This window comes from Ciconia boyciana, chromosome 11 (genome assembly GCF_034638445.1).
Source record: "Ciconia boyciana chromosome 11, ASM3463844v1, whole genome shotgun sequence".
NCBI lineage: Eukaryota > Metazoa > Chordata > Aves > Ciconiiformes > Ciconiidae > Ciconia > Ciconia boyciana.
In genome coordinates, this window is record NC_132944.1 from 5599799 (window position 1) to 5617927 (window position 18129).

The following is an 18129-nucleotide window of genomic DNA, read 5'->3' on the forward strand; positions in this document are numbered from 1 at the left end:
TGGTTGTGAGGTGACAGGGTTAATCTAGCAGCACGCAGGTGTGAAACAACACTTTTTCCTGCCACATATCTTGGTTAATACCATGATTTTGCCCCTTTACATTTAAGACTGTTTCAAAGTGGCTTGCTACTAACCAACCTATCCATGTATGGACTGCAGAGATCATAGCAACAAGTACCACGTAGTCAAAAGCATTTGAAATAACAAAGAAAAACAACGGCAACAAAACTAAAACAAAATGTCCATCTCAGCAGTGTGGGACTGTTCTTTAGAAACAGGGACGTATCAGGCAAGGCTTTAGTGTTAAGAAACCCAAACAGCAACATTTGAAAGTAATTACTTGACGTCTAGAGGTCCGCTCCTACTGTAAGACTACAAGGTCAAATTTTGCTCTGAAGGATATTGATATCTGGATTAAAACAAAACAATTTTAAGGATTTTGGAGAGCCACGTCTCAAAGAAATAAATCACCCACGCCATTCTGAATGTGTCAGGTTACTGTGCCTGCGATGGCGAGTTGCTCTGTACATATGCACAGTTCAAGCACAACAGGCTGGAGCATCCAGCGTTGGAGCTGCTGCATACATGCGATGCATTTGCAATTGTAGAGCAGCCAGCTGCTGGATGCCAGGCATTTGGAAAAGCAGTTGATAGCCGTGGCAATACACACTTGTGTCCCTGAGCTTTTCTCACAGGACAGAGGATCAGATTGCATAATGCAGAAAAATCCTGTATTATAAAGGATATCTGGCAATTGCAATGTTGCCTCATAGACCCTGGTTATCCTGTTAGAATAGGAACCTGAAATCTGGACCCTGTGGGCCCATATCTTGAGTTGAATTTTATCTGTTAGACAGATGCTAACCCACGTCCTCTGGGAAAGAAAGTATGGATGTAACAAACAACAGAATTTGTCTTTCAAGAGTTTGGAAAGCCAAATTCTACACAATGAAGAGTGTTTACTATCTGCTGCCGACTCTGCCAGCAATGGACAAGCTGTTTATCATATTGTCGCTCTGTTTCCCATGCATACGCTAGAGATTATCCACTTACCACTGCTGAAACACACTTGGAGGTTGTAAATTGGAAACTTCTATCTGACAGGTCAGTAACTGCGATTTCAACTGTAATAGCCCATGCAAACCTGGCTTAAACTACGCGTGGTAGGTGCAGTTGCAATGCAGGATGCAAAACCAGACCATATCCTGAAGGGCGTGCAAAGAATAGCCATAGTCTGCACATGGTACATGAGCTAGAGAGGGAATAATGAATTATTTCTTAATATTTTATTGAAGTATTAAGTTACTGTGCATATCCATCTCTGTGTTGAACACATCAGGTCAGTGTCTGATGTTTTTGCAAGTCCAATTTTCTGGATTCGAGTGTCGGTTTTACTGCTGACTTCTAACATAAGTTGGGAAAACGATAGTGTTTTTCTACCTCATTAAAAGAATTGTCTCTGTGAACCAGCTCAGGCTAGAGTCAGCGCACCAAGTCCTCGTTGTTTCCATTTATGTATCAGTGCTCCTCACTGCATGAAATTCGTGGTGTGTCTGGATGTGACCACATGAATTCAGGCAGCAGTCTTGGTGCTGCCGGGATACTGGGATTCTGAGTCTGGGTCTGTGTCACTCCAAAATGTTTCTTTTTCCCATCAGAAGCAAAGGATGGAGGCAATTCATCAAAACCCCTCCTGCAAACCCCTCCTGCAAACCCCTCCTGCAAACCAGGGCATGGAGCGCTTCAGAGAAGCAATCTCTCCCCATCAGAATCCTACCCCCCTCCCAAGCTGGAAGGCTTTTAACCTCTGTGCTGGGATCCAAACTGCCAGGGGCTCCTGTCCTGCCGCTGCGCCTTGCTGTTCTAGCGGGCAGGGCCAAGGAGCCTTTGCACCTTTAAAGCGCTGAGGTATAGGTTGTGAGGCTCTTCCTCAAGGTCTGTCCACACGCTGGCAATCTTGCCAATATTACGCCTTTTCTGAAGTTAAAGAGGGCAAAGCGGCGGCAGCTACTAATTGCCTGGCCTGTGATTGTCCAGGTTTAGGCTATCTGGGGAGGGAATCGGAGAGCGTGTGGACGGCGTTCTTGCCTCTCCTTTGCCAGCTGTCCCTGTGACTCGCCAGTGGTCAGTTTCAATGAAGCCGAGCAGCTTGGCTTTGGATCTAGAGAAGACGAGATCGCACTGCAGCTACCCAGAAGACAGTGTTGCAAAATCCAGGCCTTCAGAAGTCCGGCTCAGAAACCCGGGTGACTTTGGGCTGTGTTTGTTAATTCTGTTATTTTTAATTTTTAGCCTGCCCCCTTGGCACGCTCCCGAAGGCTCCCCAAAGCCATAGCCTGTTATGAAAGAATAATCACAGCCGCTGTTATTATTATTTAACATAACTGGAGGTTCCCGTACGCCGATCTGTCTCCGGGAGGTGGCCCCGAAGGAAGGAAAGCGCGGTACCCTGCCAGAATGGCGATGACAGGTCCGCGGGGGGCAGCACCCGCGTGGGCGGTGGGAAGGAGCCCACGAGGTCCCTCGTTGGTCGGGGCGGGGACCCCCCCGCCACCGCCGCGGCCGCGCCCGGGGAGGCGCCTGCGCTTGCCGCCCGCCGGGGGGGACGGGGGACAGACCCGGGGCGGAGGGGGGCGGCGGCGGGAGGGGGGGGGCCGCGGCGCGGGGCGCATGCGCGGCGGCGGCGGGGCGGCGGGGGCCGGAGCGGCGCGGGGGGCCGGAGGGAGGGAGGCGGGCGGGGAGGAGGCAGGGCCGGGCTGGGCCGGGCCGGGCCGCCCGCCTGCCCGCCTATTTGAGGGAAAGTAGCGGTTCGCGGGCGCTCAGTGCCGGCCGCCGCGGAGAGGCAGCGGGCGAGCGGCCGCCGGTCGGTGCCCGCAGCCGGCGCGGCGCTGCCCCCCTGCCGAGGACTGCCGCGCTCGTCGCACGAGTGGCGGCGGGGGGAGCCGCCCCGCGGGGCCGCCGCCGCCTCTGCCCCTTCCCCGCCGCGCCGTTAATGGAAACATGGCGATGGCGGCTCCGACCGGCAGCGCGGCGCCCGTCGCCCCGGCCCTCTGCGGCCACCTGGCCCTGCTGCTGCTCCTCGCCGCCCCCGCCGCCCACGGCTACAGCTTCCCCCAGCAGCACACGTAAGTGCCGCCGCCCCGGCCGGGACCCCCCGCCACCGCGGCTCGGCCCGGCGCGGTGGCGCATCGCGGGGCCGCCCCGGGGCCTGCCGGCGCCGCGCGGGGGAGCGGCAGCGGCGGGCGCTGCCGGTGCCCGCGGCCGGCGCCGCGCCCTGCCGTGCCGTGCCGCGCCGCGCCGCCCCGCCGCGCTGGATGCGGTCGGGCGCGGGGTCGCCGCCCGCTCCCTGCCGGCCGCCGGAGCGGCGGGGCGAGGAACGGACCCAAAGTTGCTGGAAAGCACAAACTTCCCCGGCGGGTGCCGGCGTGCAGGGCGGCTGTTGAAGCGTTACTGTGGCGAGAGGGGGGAAAGACGAAAAAGGACTCCCCCCCCACCGGTTCAAGCACACAATGTGGTACCCCCAGCCGGCCGTACCCCCCGGAGTTGGGGCGTAAACTGATAATAGATGGATAGTTCCACAGGCTGTCCGAGCTGGCGGGTCTTCCTCTCCCTCCCTCTGGACCGACCGACATCGGCTGTAATCTATTGAAAGTCGGAAAGCAGCTCATTTGGGTGAGGGGGTGGGGGACTGGAGAGTCGCTGCAGGAAGGATATAAATAGATCTTTTTGGAAGAAAGCGAGCGTTTTGGAAGTTAATGTTTGGGAATATTTGCTAACACATTCGGCTCTCTTGCATACCGTCATAACCCTGAAGCCCTGTCCCCCTCCACACAGCCATGCGAAATCTTGCCGAGATGTATTTTAAGAGGCTGTCATCTCTGTTATGAAATGCTGAGGTTTGTTGACACAAAACTGAAAAAAAAAATCCAGACGATTCAAAGTAAAGGCTGACACCGTGTCCTTACAGTCTGCGTTTCTGAAGGTGGGGAAAGATTTCAATGACATAGAGTTAATAATAGCAGTGTTGCCCTTAACTTTGTGCTGCCCCAGTGGATGTGCACTGCTTTATGTCACAATTTTCTTGTCATTTTTGATTTGCTTAAGAACAGAAATAACGTTATATATATATATGTCATACGAAGTATTTTTGAAAGCCTTTTAGATTAACGTCTTTGATCTCAAAGTACATTTTTACAGGCATGTAGTCAGGCCTTCTGAAAAGAAGGCTTATCGGCAGAAGAAACAGCGTTGTTTATTTGGGAGAGCTGTAGCTTACTGTGTTAATATCTGGCTTCACCAAAGGCATGGTTGTTTGCACTCCTTGTTTATTCAGAAATACCTCCCATTCTAATAGATTCTTTCTGAATTATTTTAGGTCTTGTATCCATATTTCTAATTATCTTTGACCTTCGGGAGCCGATGGGTTCCCTTTTCTTGCTGTCACATAAATACAGAAATTCCTCAGAATAAGACCCTGAGAAATATCTCCCTACAGGGGGAGGAGAGGAGAGGGAACGTGCGAGTTCTCGTCCAAGTACCACAGCCTTATGGCCTGATCCAGCATTGCTCTCACTTGAATAATCTTTACTTCCATGAGAATCCCTATAGAAGTAGAGGGGATTGTATATGTGGCGAAGCACAGATAAAGTTTGTGGGATGTTTTGGGTATTTCAGCAGCTTTTTCAGGGGTTGTAGGTTGTTGCTTTCTCCTTTTAAATTTGGAACACAGAATCATATAATAGAATAAATCTCTTCTGGGTACCAGTTTACAAGTGTGAACTGTGATTTCTTTCTACCTGCAGAAAGTTTTATAAGGAGGTTCTTATACCAGGAGAGACATACTTAAGAGAGGCATATAATTTGTAAATAATGCATTGGCCTTCCCCTCACCCAGACGGATTATTATCTATATTGTTCTAAAAAGCTGTCTCAGTTTATTAGTCAAAGCAGTTTTATTCCAGATAATTTGGTGGGCTTTACTAGGATAGATTTAGTTAGATCAGTGGTCTTATCAGAGTGGGCCTGATCCTGTACTGAGAGAGGCAAGATGTGTAAAAACTGAACCCAGTGGCAAAGATTCATAATTTCTTGCAAATATGAAGGAATGGTCCTGAAAAGACTGTGTGTGCCTCTGGTGGGAAGTAATGCAGTCTGGCTGCATCCAGAGAAGAGGCACAGAAGGGACGCAAGACCTCAGCTTGACCTGGTATCTTCTTGCTCGTTTTATTCCCCTTATGACCTGTCCTGTGAACCCAGAGAAGAAGCGTCACGAACGGATATTTGATGATGATGCACAATTGCTGGGCAGTAGGTTAATGCTGTAACGTGTGGGCTGAAACACCTTGCGAGCTCTGCCCTAGGGCTGCCGTGGTTGTTTCTCGGGAAGGAAATATTTAATGGGAGTAAAGAGTGCAATGGTAGCTGGCACCAAGGCTCGAACAGCACTCCTTAATTGTCTGTTCCCCCTTGAGTAGCTCCCTGTCTGCAGTCTTTTTCTTTTTAAAGACGCTGGATATAACTTAAATCTTTTTGGAAGGTTTGTCGTCAGAAGCTGAGTTGAGCTGATGAGATGGGCTGCTAAATTCTTCTTGTTAGGAGCCAATTTTCTCCTACTTTGGACCACGCACCCTTGTAACAACAGCGAATGATTCGGACTGTTGATTAGAAACCTTGTTTGTCTTTGGAGGCTTTCTCTGTAAATCACTTAAGTCATCTTTCACTACAGGACTCTCAAAAATGAGGCTGCTTTTTTAAGCAGACCCAGAACTGTTTCATTCTGACAGGCAGCAGACTGAATGATTAGGATATTTTGCCTAAGGGGGAGAAAAGAAGAAAATAAAGAACAATTTTTTTCTTTTTTTTTTTTAATTTTTTGTTACAATTGTATTAATTATCATCAGTGGTTCTGTGTGTGGATTCTTGGTTCCGTCCCTGACAAATCGCTGGTGTTCCACATTATCTCTCTCCTCCCGGGTAGCATGCGTTTAATCATCTTATGCTGAGCTAAGGAAGGCTTGGCTCAGCCAGTTGTCCAAAGGGGAATTTCTCATTGAGATTTAAAAAGCAAAATCCCAGATTGGAACAAACCCATTGGGGCGGGCACATTAGGTGATGTCCACTGACTGACAAGGCTCCTTTTAGGAATGGTCACGTACAAGAATGTGCATCTGTGTGGTCAATGGGATTAATGGCTGTGGAAAGAAAGGCTGTTGGTTGCAGTTAATTTTTCTTTTAAATAGTACACAGAGGGATTCCTGTGGCGGCACGGTAACAACCTCTGCTTGAATTTCTGAGAGATTTGGTATTAGGTGATTGAAAGCCTGGTCAATCAGGGGAGTCCTGCACCTGTATTGCCGTCGCCTCCCGTTAGCAGGGATTGCGTGCATGTGAGTGCTAGAGAATGTGGCTGCCAGTACCGCTGCCTGGGAGCGGAACAAACCCCCTCCTCACTTTGCAGAAAGGCTTTTTGTCACTTGGACTTGAAAGAAAATTGCCATCTGCTAGAGGGTGGCGAGCCATTTGCTTCTTGTGAGGAAGCAGGTGTGTGCAGAATTGCTGTGCATCCGCTGGTGAGGCTTGGCTTCATCGCTGCTCTGCAGGGCATCTCTGACCAGCCAGCCAGAGGAGAAAGGGATGTCTGCAGGGGAGGGCACCAGCCTGGGGACCAGGGTCCGGTCCTGCCTCTCTGGCATGAGATTTAGCACTTGTCAGATGCAGACAGTAGTTTTGGGCAGCGACCTGGAGGTGTTACCAGTGTTCCTGTGGGATAGTGAGCAGCGAAGGTTCCTGCTGAGAGCAATAAGGCCTAATAGGTGCCCATCACCACTGGAAGGTGGTCTTGAGGCTGCCTCTACCAAATTAATTGCTTCCTTTTAGCAGCTTTTGATTTGTACTTGTGTCATTTCACCCCGAATGAGGTTAATGATGCTGGTAGTGATGGCACATCTGGGCTAGCAGGTCTTGAAATAAATAACTCTATTAGGACTGGATGCTGTAGGGTTTGCAGGATACCATGTAGAGGAAGCTCCTTCTCTTGTTCTACTGCCCACCTGCTGTGCAGTCAGAAGATATCTTCCAATTATGGTTTGATGCTTGGGAAGGGAACTTGTCTGGAAAAGAGCAGAGAAGAAGTGGGGAGATGGCCCTGCTTGTCTTCTGCTACACTTGGCTGAGCAGAGAGACAGCTCCCTGGGAGGGCAATCTACCCCAGTGAGTGACTGACAGATAATGTCGCTCCATCCCTGTGAGGGCTGAGCACTGGTACCCAGTGGAGGCACAAACACCCAGTGTCCCTGCAACAGCCCCATGTGGGCTATGCATCAGAGGCAGAATCTGCTTTGGGGTGCACAGAGGGGCCCTGAGCTGCCCAGAGGTAAAAGGACAGCCTCAGGGATTGGACCAAGTGTTTTTTAAAAGCCATTTGCAGTATTTCTTTGTCATTTAAAAAAATTTTCTCTATTCCTGTTGCCATTCCTGAATGCTTCTTGCCTAGGTATTGCATGGGGAAGGGGCAGGCATCACAGAGCAGGGTATTACTGCTTTCTTGCCTGTCCTTGTGAAACCTGAATGCCGTACCCTGCCTGCAGTGATCCCCTTCAAGATTGTGGTTTCAGGAGTTTGAGTTTTTCAACTGTATACATTGAAAAATTGTTAATTTAAATTCTCTTGAGGGAGTGTGTGGGTTCCCACTGAAATCAATAAGGCTCCTGCACGTAGACGTGAGGGTAGAAATGGGCTCGTGCTTGGTGTTTGACAGGCATAGTTCAGAAGCTGCATTGTGAAGAAGCTTTATGTGTGTTGTATGCATGTATGTAACAGTCCCTTAAAAGCTGAAGGTGGTTACATAGGGTTTAAATGAAAACCTGAAAATTTATCCTTGAACGAGCTTCCTGGTGTTAGGCTTCAAAAGCCATCAGAAAGGCTCTTGAGGCCTTAAGTGCTGGGGCATCTGCACACTGTAACATTGTACATGTGCACAAACCGTACGATAATTTAGACAATGCTTTCTTCAGCCACTGAAATACTCAAGTGGGATGAAATAAAAGAAAAAGTCATTACCAAGCAAAATACTTGAGTGAAATATTCAGCAAGAAAGGACACTATCTGAAAGTTTTGATATTTCCTTTTCCAGGAGCTTCTTGAAAGCAAAATGTGTTTTGATAGCAAAATTATTTTTTCCTCTCTGGGGTGTTGGTAGTACTTTGTTGTTTTAGAGCTGTTCCTGTAATCTAGCCTTCATCCTCAAGTTTATTATTGCTGGGTTGCGTGGGGAATGGGGTTGTACAAACTGTTGTTACTGGAGAGTTGGTTTGTATCAACAAGCTATTAGCATGGTTTTCTTTAGGCTGAATCATTTGATCTTTCAGAGAATGCACGTGGATTTTCTTCATAACTTTGACAGTTGTCCTACGACCCTTCCAATTCTGCCTCAGCTATTTTCTTTCGGTTATAAATATCATAAAAAATACAAGGTGTTTACCCAGAGCAAAGGATTAATTCTGCTGTAAAGCAAAGCGTTTTCTCGCATTGACTGATGGTGTGAGTGATCAGGATATTTAGCCAGATCAGCTTGTGGCTGGTGAAAGGGCTGCAGGGCAAGAGACACAAGGATCTGCATGGCAGTCAGACCAGACAAAGGTTGCACGTGGTTTCTGTATCTATTCATTAACTCTGCGCAAGGTCGTTATTCTTGCCTGTGATTAGGCTGCCGTGCCACCTCCTTGGAAGCTGCTTCTCAGTCTGGTGGGGACAGCGCAGGAGCTGTTGTACAGCGCACCTTCTCGCAGGACCAGGTGAGACTGCCTTTCAGGAGATCCAGGGTCAGGCCTCCTCCCCTTGGTTCTAGTTGAGGCTGAGAACTTCAGAGGAGGTAATTGCTGATAGCAATCAGATTGGATGCTAACTAGGGATATAAACCATTTAGTGCAATAGCTCTGATGATGATAAAGCCTTGGGCTCAGTTGCCAAAACAGAAGTTGAGTTTGCATAATGAGCCAAGTGCCTTTGTGCAGTAACACCACTGAAGTGCATGGAGTTAAACCCAAAAAGTACGGGATGCAACATGATTTTTAGCTCTGATTTGTGTCAAAAGTCCCTGAAGTTCTTGCAGTGAAAAGGAGATCTTTAATAAGAATGAGAATGAGTCCCCTGTCGTGTGTCGTGTCCCCCCCCCCCCGACCCTTCTTTCATTGTCCACAAAGGGTGGGAATGGAGCTGCTCTTTCCATGGACTAGGCTGGAGCTGCTTTTGCACCAGTGGGTATCTGTTATGAATCCACTGAAGCCCTGGACAGACTTTGGGTTTCCTTGGGTTCTGCTAGTTCCTGCTGTTCTGCTACCCTGTCCCGCACCAACACTTGGGGAATCTATGAATCGATATGGGTTGTGCCTACAGTGAGTATATGTATCACTGTGATAGAAAACCTGGAGTGATGGATTACAAAAGGCACGTTCATTTACCTGACAAAGGTTGTCTATCTTGAATTATTTATGAGGCTTCACAGCAAGCTAGTAAATTTTGTAAAAGCAATGGAGTCCTGGTAATGTGAGCCTCTTCGCTGCAGCTTCCGTAGTAGAGTTTTGCTGAGAAGGTACAGGAGGTGGGGGATGGAGGAGGAGGAAGAAACAGGCAGCGAGTGGAGGGATAGAGAGAGACTGCTGTTTTCATGTGCAAATGATGAGGTGTGCAGAGCAATGAAGTGCGAATTAGTTAGATCATGCTGTGCATTGGAGCAAAAATCTGTGTAGTGTTAGAAAGCAAGTTATGCTTCAGGGAAGGGTGGGGGGGAAAGGATGGGGAGTACAGCTGCAAGGACAGAGAAGGGTGAAAATCTCATGACCAAGATGCTGGCAACTTCCCATCCATAGGAGTGTTATTTGCAGGGGTAGCTTCTTTAAAGTATGTACTCATTTCGGTGAGGTTTCCTTATCTGAGTTCCACCAAATGAAGGATCAAGCCAGAACTGGCTAGGCTTTTCTGTGTGGCATTCAGCAGCTGGAAGGCTTCTGAACCTGCAGAGCATGTGGCTGTGGACCAGAGGGGTTTGCTCAGGATAACCTGGAAGATGTGTGGCCCACAGGAGCATTAAGTCGGTGTTATCCAACAGGGAAAGCGAGGGCAATAAGAGTCTGAGTGCTGGCAGCAGCATGTCAGCTTGCCTCGGTCCCTGCTGGAACACCATTTCAGAGCTAAAAATCAGTGATGCGGCAGTCACGGTGCAGGTTTGTGGTGTAGCTGCCACTGCATACCTGATTTGTTGATAAATAGAGCCTTCCCCACTCTTTCAGGCTTCCAAGCCTCTTGGCCTTCCAAGCACAAAGTTACCCCTTAAACTGTTAAACTGGTGGATAGAATTGGGAAAGAGTGTTGATATGATTCTCCTTATAAATACCAGTGCCTTTCAACTCATAATAGAGCTGGGTCCTGAAACTTTTGTCGCAAGCTGCCAGTCTGTTTGCTGTCAGTCTGTTTCTTCTCCAGTGGGCACTTAATATTCTTCAGTCCAGAAGAATCCAGTATCCAAAGTGAGTTCACATTCGTCCTCCAAATAAGAAAACAAAACAGGAGGCATATTTCTAAATATTTTTCAGAGCCGACCTTCTATAAGCCACTTATGCTTCAAAAATCAGCTCTCGCTGATTTAATTTCTGTTGAATTGGAGATACTCTTGTATTTGAATTCTCATCTCTATTGAATTTTGTGTAATAATATCTCTTTATGGTGGCCAATGAACACTTTCTCTACAGTATGACACAGTGAGGGTCGTGAATGCAGTGCCTTGTTTGCATTTCTAACGTATGGTGGGTTTCACAGTCAGGTTTTTGGCAGCTGTAACATGGACACCAAAATAGAGACAGACTTAAGCCAAGCGAAGCACCTAATATTCAACTTTATCAGGTGTTGAAGATTGAGTCAGATTCTGGGCTGTGAATGGTTGAACATTTTTTTTTTTATTGCTCCATAACGAACGCAGTAGACCCAGGAGTAGCCAAAGTACCATTTCCTCATGTCTGAGATAGTCTTATAAATTAGAGGTCTCTAGTAAGCATTCACTGTAGTGTCACATTCTTGGGATCAGCAGGGAGGGGAAAAAATAACGTATTGTGTGGTGCTTCCAGGACCCCTCTGCAGGGGGAGGGATGCCCATTGCCCAGGTAAAAGTACACCTTCTGCAGCAGCATGTCATGCATACCAGGGAAAAAAAGGGCAGAAGAAACAGCATTTAATTATTCAAGACCTGCAAGCTGAAAAGAGTTTCAGGACAGTGAGCTCGGCATGCGTTGCAGCTTTGTGGGCACTCTGCTTTCCCCTCCTCCCCTGCCTGCTCTGGGAAGGAGGGTAAATTACAGGGGGGGGGGGAATTAATATTTTTCTCTTCACACAGCTCTTGGTTTTTATTTATTCCGTTTTTGTTTGCTGGGAAATCTTAATAATTGTCAATCAGTGACCAAACTGATGACATTATTTTGCCTCCCACAGAATGACAGCACTTCTAAGAGCACAGACCAAAAGAGCATCAGCCCAAAAGGGCCCCCTCTGTGCACAGGCAGGGATGTTTTCCTGCCCCTGCTTGGCTGTGTGCTGTGGGACTGCTCATGATTGAGCCATTCTTCCTGATGTTGGATTTGTTACCATGCAGAAGAATTTGCTGTTGTCAGTCTTGTCTGCTGTACTCTGCTACGGCTATGTTAGGTTTAAAAGCTGAGAAATGTCAAAAAATTTTTTGAGATACTGGGCCAAATTCATCCCTGATGTAACAATGTTGGGGGATTATGCCGGGGACAACTTTCAGGCCTTTGTCTTTTAACTTTTAAATATCGTGGTGGTTGTGGTTGCTTATGATGTGATTTTTATTGTGAAATGGAGAAAAGAAATGCATCTAACACGTCTACTATCTGCTCATGCTTTGGTCCCAGTTTCTAAATAACCCCATTTAGCACCTGCCTGCCTGTTTGACCCGGCAACAAAAATGTTGTGTTGGCATTTCTGACATCAATACCGCCTTTTTACCCATCATCTTAAGGCTAAATTGAACCCTTCTGTGTCACTTGCTCCTTGCTATGTTTATTTGTTTTGATCTAGTCTTTACTTTAGAGAAAAATCTAACCAGCTTTGTCTTACTCCTACTGTATGCTAGGGGCTGGGGCTTTCTTTTGTGAGAAGTGGCTCTTTCCACAGGTGAACCTCATACCCTCAACTTCCCCTGCTTCTCTGTGCTCCCTGCCCAGATGTGGGGATGGAGCAGCCAGGTATGAAAGGGCTCTAACAGCTGCATCTTGGCATGAGGTCTCACTTCACCGCTGTGGCTGCTGACCTAGCTCGTACCTTTTCCTCCTCTTACAGCCCTGTCCTGACAGCCTTGCTGGTGCCGTATTTGCTCAAGCAGGCACAGCGTTACCAAGCCAGACGTGAGGCTGCATCCCGAGGCCGGTGCTCTGCGTGGAGCACTACCTGTGGCAACGCTGGTGTGTGGGAATCTTCTTTTCCTGCCTTTCTTCTCTTGACACCACTCCAAGTGGAGCCTTGTGCTGAAAGCATTGCTGATTTGTGTGGTTTATGAATGTGATTATGCGTGCTGAAAGTGGCCTGTTTTATTTTATAAGGGTCATTTAATAAATGTCACTTATTTGGTGACTCTTAGGCAACTGAGCGCATGGCCACCTTCTCATCGGGAAGTGGCTGCCAGACCCCGTCCTGTTCTCAGGATTCACAGCTGATTACCTGAGGCCCATATTGGGGTCACAAGTAATGCGTATACCTGCAGTTTCTCTACTTAAAAATGTATGCCCCTTGTTGGATGAAGGATTCATGTGCAAAGCCTGGTGCTTCAGGGGCTGGGTGGAATTGCTGTTTCATCCCGCACCAGAGCGGCCAACTTGCAGTACTGGGTAAACTGCACTTTATTGAAATGTTCTGAAGTTTGTGAAGTTCATTGCACAAAAGTCCAGATCCCACGACCAGACCCAAGGACTATTCCAAGTACATAGTATTTTTTTTGTCTAACTTTCCGCATGAAACTAACCTTGCTTCCTCATTTGGCTTGGCTACAATATTTATTACAATGTCATTCCTTCTCATTTTTTTCTGCTGCTATGATGTTCAGGTTTAGTATTTATCTTCTAATAGTTTCTGAATAGCGGAGTGCTTGTCTTACTGGCAGTGACATATAGTTAATCTTGAGCACAGATAGTTGTGAGAACTCCAGACAAACTTCAACCCTTAGTGGCATGCTTGTGAGTGAGGAAATTAGCTTGGAAATTGTTGTTAAAATTGCTCCTGCGTTAATCTTGCTGTGATACCACAGCTTCTGGCAGTATGTGGGTTAGCAAGATGCTTGTGGCTGAGAATGAGGGCAGATTCTCGCTTTGGAAGAGTCTCAGCAAAGACCTTGTCTTACACCTTTGCTTTGAGGAGATTTACACTGAGGAATTTGGCCCATTTTTCCATTGCAGGCCTGTCTTCCAGGTGTTCTCTTATCCCCGATTGATCTTCTGGCCTACTTTCTATCCACTATGCGTTAAAAGGTGACCAACCTGTCAGTCTTGGCTAGCATCGGGAGCAAAGCTTGTGTGCCTCAGGCTTGTTCCCGGGGGAGAAAAGTAATTCTTTCATGGCGCCCTTGGGATTGTCCCCCCTCCCCATTGCCATATAAGCATCTTGTCCTGTTCTCCATCTTCCACTCCTTATAATGTTTTTTCACACACACTTTGTAATAGCACTTGCACTTCCCTATTGCTCATTTTGCTGATGAAACTAAGGTTTCAGAGACTCCAATATGTCAGCGGTGGAGCAGGAAATGCAACCCGGATCACGTAATTCCTCTTTCTCTGCTCCTCCAAATGAATCCATGCTCTTCGTTTAGGGATAAATGTTTCTTCTGCTACGTACTAACAAAACATCAGATTAACTGCAAGAACAGAAACGTAGCCAGGAGGATTTGGACTCCAGGGACAGTATCTGTCCCTTTGGTGTTGAGAGAGTGGGAACTGTCCTTGTGGATGAAAATCTTCTCTGAGGGACACTATTCTCTGGCAAATGCCTGGACATCAAAGCTTGGGCAGTGTTGCTCTCTGTACAGTTAGGTGGAGGGCAAGAGGGCTTGCTGCCGAGTGCTTAGCACTGGGCTTTTGCAAATTAAATGGGTGCCCTCTGCTGCATAAGCCCTGCGTTGGCTGCTTGTGCTGTGTAAGTTACGGTCAGGCACCTTTCCCAATAAATGCTCTCTTTAAAATTGCATTTTTGTGCTGATGATGCACTCATTTAGAATTGGATCTCTTGTGCTCATTGCTCCTTGCGGCAAGCGCTCACCAGTGGGACTGGTTACTGGGGGAGCTTTAGGGCAGTAGCTTCTTACCATCCCTCAGATGTTTATCCCCTCGGACGGTACCTGAGATATCATCTGAACACTTCCCACTCAGAGAAATTCTAGAGGCCATTAAGCTGGGTAATTTACATGCTTCTTGAGCCTGTGCCTAGGGAAATATATTTCACAGGTAATTTCGAATCTCTTGGCGTGTGGAAGAAGTCATTATTCTAAATAGAAAGGGGCTGGTGATGTCACGGGCCCCATTGAGAGGACCACATTAGAGACTGGGATTTTTCTCTTACAGAAAAGAGTCCAAGGCATTATATTCATAGGGGTTTTGGATGTCAGATGTTTTTGGTCTTAATGTCAATACTCATTTAGAAAAGCAGAAGAGAGAATTATCTTGTAATCTTAGATTTCAGTTACCTGTGAGCATATTGTGTGTGAGGGCTGGGAGGAGACCTGCTCCAGGGTATCCACAGGTGGGTATCCATAGATTTGTGAGTTTCCTGCTTTGGTGTTTGAGTGCTGTCTTCCAAGGGCAAATGTCAAATTTAGCGTCAGGAGGTTGAGTTGCAGTTCTGACTCTGCTCCCAAAAGTCTGGATTTGAGACTACTGCTTTGCCTTTGTAGCTCCTTTCTCCCCTTCTGAAAAAAATGGACAATACTTTTGTCAGACTTATTAGGAGGATTTGACAGTTCAGTGTTGATCAGTCCCCTCAAAATGATGATTGATGGGCTGTTGCACTATCTGTGCTTTAATTGTGATACTGCAGTGGTGAGGGAATGTGGACGGTAACTATGATAATTGTGAAGCCAGGTTGTGGGTGCACTGCTGGCTTATTAGCTTGAGGCATGTGGCGAGGAAAGGGACACATCTGTGCTTAGGCTCCAGTAGAGTTTCCTAATGACCCTTCCCTTTTGAAAGGGAAGACAGCTCATTGCAGAGCGGTGTTTTCTTGCAGCAGGGGGAACTCCCAAGGTGCTTGGCACAGCATCCATGTTCCTAAAGGTGCTCCAGCACAGCATCCTCCTTCCACGGGGTCCTCCAGGACGGGAGGTATATCCTTTCTGGTGTGAAAAGCTGGCTCTGGCTGGAGATGGGGAAGCTGAGCCTGAGGGACCAACATCCTGAGCATGTATAGCAAATCCTGTAGTACCTTCTGAGTATTTCCAGTGTGGTTCAGTCACCTCCATTTCAATAGGCTTGTATCCTTTTCAAAGGAAAGGTTGTGTGTATATGCTTTTTCCCTGCGGAGGGAACAGTGTTTGTCCCAGCTGGATGGGGAGAAGGAGAGAGGAGGTGACCTGTGAAAGCTGACGGTTTCATCCCTGTTGCTGTAGTGCCGAGTGATGCAGCAGCACTGGGACAAAACCAAACTGGGCTTCATGTTTCCACTATCCCTGCCTCAGAGCATGTCTGGATGCCACCTTGCAACAGGAGAGGTCTTGCAGACAGCTTTTGGATGTGTATCACAAAGTAGTGAGGTAATGGCATAAAATGCAGTAAGCTATTATTTATTTTTTTTAATGCTCTCCACCCTCACCCCTTTTTTCTTTCACTGCTGAAAGGGACTAATACAATGAAGAGCTTCTGCAAATGAAGGCGACTGCATATGAAATAACAGGGTTCTGGGTGTTTGGCTGGTGAGAGATGCAATGAGTGAGCATCGCTAAGTGCTTTATAACAGCAATGATTACAATGCTCTCTTAGGAGCCAGGAATCTCTCAGGCAGGGGGATGGTGGGGAGAGGGGTTGTTTAAGATGGGGGATTTAACTAGATAGTCATCTAGTGACAGTGACACCCAGAAGGCCTCTGAGGAATGTTGCGTATGATGCTGTGAGAGGCTACTCCAAAACCCCAGGAGACTTGGATTAACGTGGTTAGAGGCTGAAGAATTATGGCAATGGATGCCCCTAAATAGCTCTTGTAGCAGGAGGTCTTTGTGGTAGAGGTTAATGATATCCTTTCTTGGTAAGGAGAGAAGTTGTAGACACAAATTCAGCAGAGCTCTGACTAGTCAGTAGTCCTCTATCAGACTCCTTAGCGTGGCTTGTGTTTTAGTGATCAGATTAATCATTGTGTGCCTAGTCTATTTCTGATCAGCAGAAATCTGCAATGGGAAGGGTGGATGCTGAAAGCAGTCCTCTGGTGTCCTGTGGCTAGTAAGAGTTACCCAGTGTGCCATTTTCAGCTTGGCCATGTTTGTGTTTTGCTGCAACTCTCCATAGAACCATGACTCTTCCTGGCAGTAGGAGCATCACTGGGTGGAGTACCTTGCGTGAACCAGAGCGCGTTGGGAAGCTCTTTCTTGTCAGGGGCTCTAGTCGATCCTTTATTTCCTGGTTGCCGTTGTGGCATAACATCTCTCCCTCACCCTTTAAGCAGCACACTAGAGAAATGAGATGACTACAATGTATGCGTTCAAAACTGCATTCCAGCCATCAGGACGTGGCACTCCTTTATCGTGCTTTGCCCCGTATCTTGACCAGACTCTACACAAATGACCCAAGCAAGGGGAACTGTTTTGCTTTGTCCAGTATCTTACTATTTGCATAGCTGGGAGGTGGTTGTTCTGAACTATGCTAAAGTCTTGCAGGAGCCTGCATCAGCTTGGGTAGTCCTGCTGTCGCTCAGCAATGATACAGGAGCACGGGGAAACTCATAGCATCTAATCACAAAGCTGTTTGCCTATGCTTTAGATGACAGTGTTCTGGTGGCACGATACAGAAACACTACCTGGACTGTTGTCTTCTAGCCATCTAGTTTGAGGTACTCAAGTGACAGCTTCGCTATTTCTCCAGGCTGTGAAAAAAGCTCTTCCATCTCCAACCAAAAGTGCAGATCCTGCAAGGTGTGGCTGTTTTGTCTTCTGGGGTGGTTCAGCCTTCCATCTAGTGATGAGGGTTTACTGGAATGAACAAGAAGATGCAACAAGTTATCCTACTTCTCTGTCTAGCTCCCAAGAGAGTAATGAATTATACACAGAATAAACAAATAACCTGATATGTCTGTCATTATATCATAAAGGACTTTAATAATTCATGCAGCTTGCAAAATCCTTGCTGAGACCTACCCTCCATAACCTTATCTTTGCCGTGGGGGATGGGATCTCTTCAGCCTCCACTCAGCTTGCATCTGTAAAACATAAGGAGTCAGCGAGGAGGAAGGTTTTATCATAAAACTTCATCTGTATAATGGGTTGCAAAGCGATGTGCAAGGGTTATCAGCCGTTGGGGTCTCAAGGGGTGCTGGAAATGACAAGTGGCTGCACTGGGTGAAATTTATTCAGGTAGTGTGCTTCATAAAACTGACACCTATTCTCGTATTTATTAATTCATTGTGTTTCAAGTCCAAATTTGTGACAGGCTTTGAGATCAGGAGCCCAATTCTAATCCTGCATAATGAGAGTGCAAACATGGTGGAACCCATGGGCTTCTCTTGCTCCTGATGTGCATCAGCAAGTATGCCATAGAAATCTAGTTTCAAGATGTAAAATAAGAGCATAGCTTTCAAAAAAGCAGGGAGGCTAAGGCATTAGGTTAGCTTTGGCTCCAAACAAAACAGTTAATTGTTTTGGGTAGCATGTTGCTGGTATCACCAATACATCTCCAGTAACGGCAGCCATTGCCTTTGGCTTATTTTGCATGTGTTACAGTCCTTCTGTGGCTTCTGCCACTGTCACACAAGAGGTCAAAGTATGTGAGCCACCCATTAAAGTTCCCATTTGCAGGACCATCCCCATAGCAGCAGAAACAGTTGATTTGGATCTCCAGACATAAATTCAATAACTAATTTATTCCTGTTGTTTTGCTTATACAG

General features: G+C 47.3%; 1 protein-coding gene across 1 annotated transcript in view; it reads left to right on the plus strand.

Moving 5' to 3' along the window:
• The first annotated feature begins 2770 nt into the window (after positions 1-2770).
• Positions 2771-18129, plus strand: part of CACNA2D2 (calcium voltage-gated channel auxiliary subunit alpha2delta 2) — a 227671-nt gene continuing 212312 nt past the window's right edge. The window contains exon 1 of the mRNA XM_072875834.1: positions 2771-3125. Coding sequence (XP_072731935.1) covers positions 3001-3125 — 125 coding nt within the window. The 5' untranslated portion in view covers positions 2771-3000. The remainder of the gene's footprint in view (positions 3126-18129) is intronic.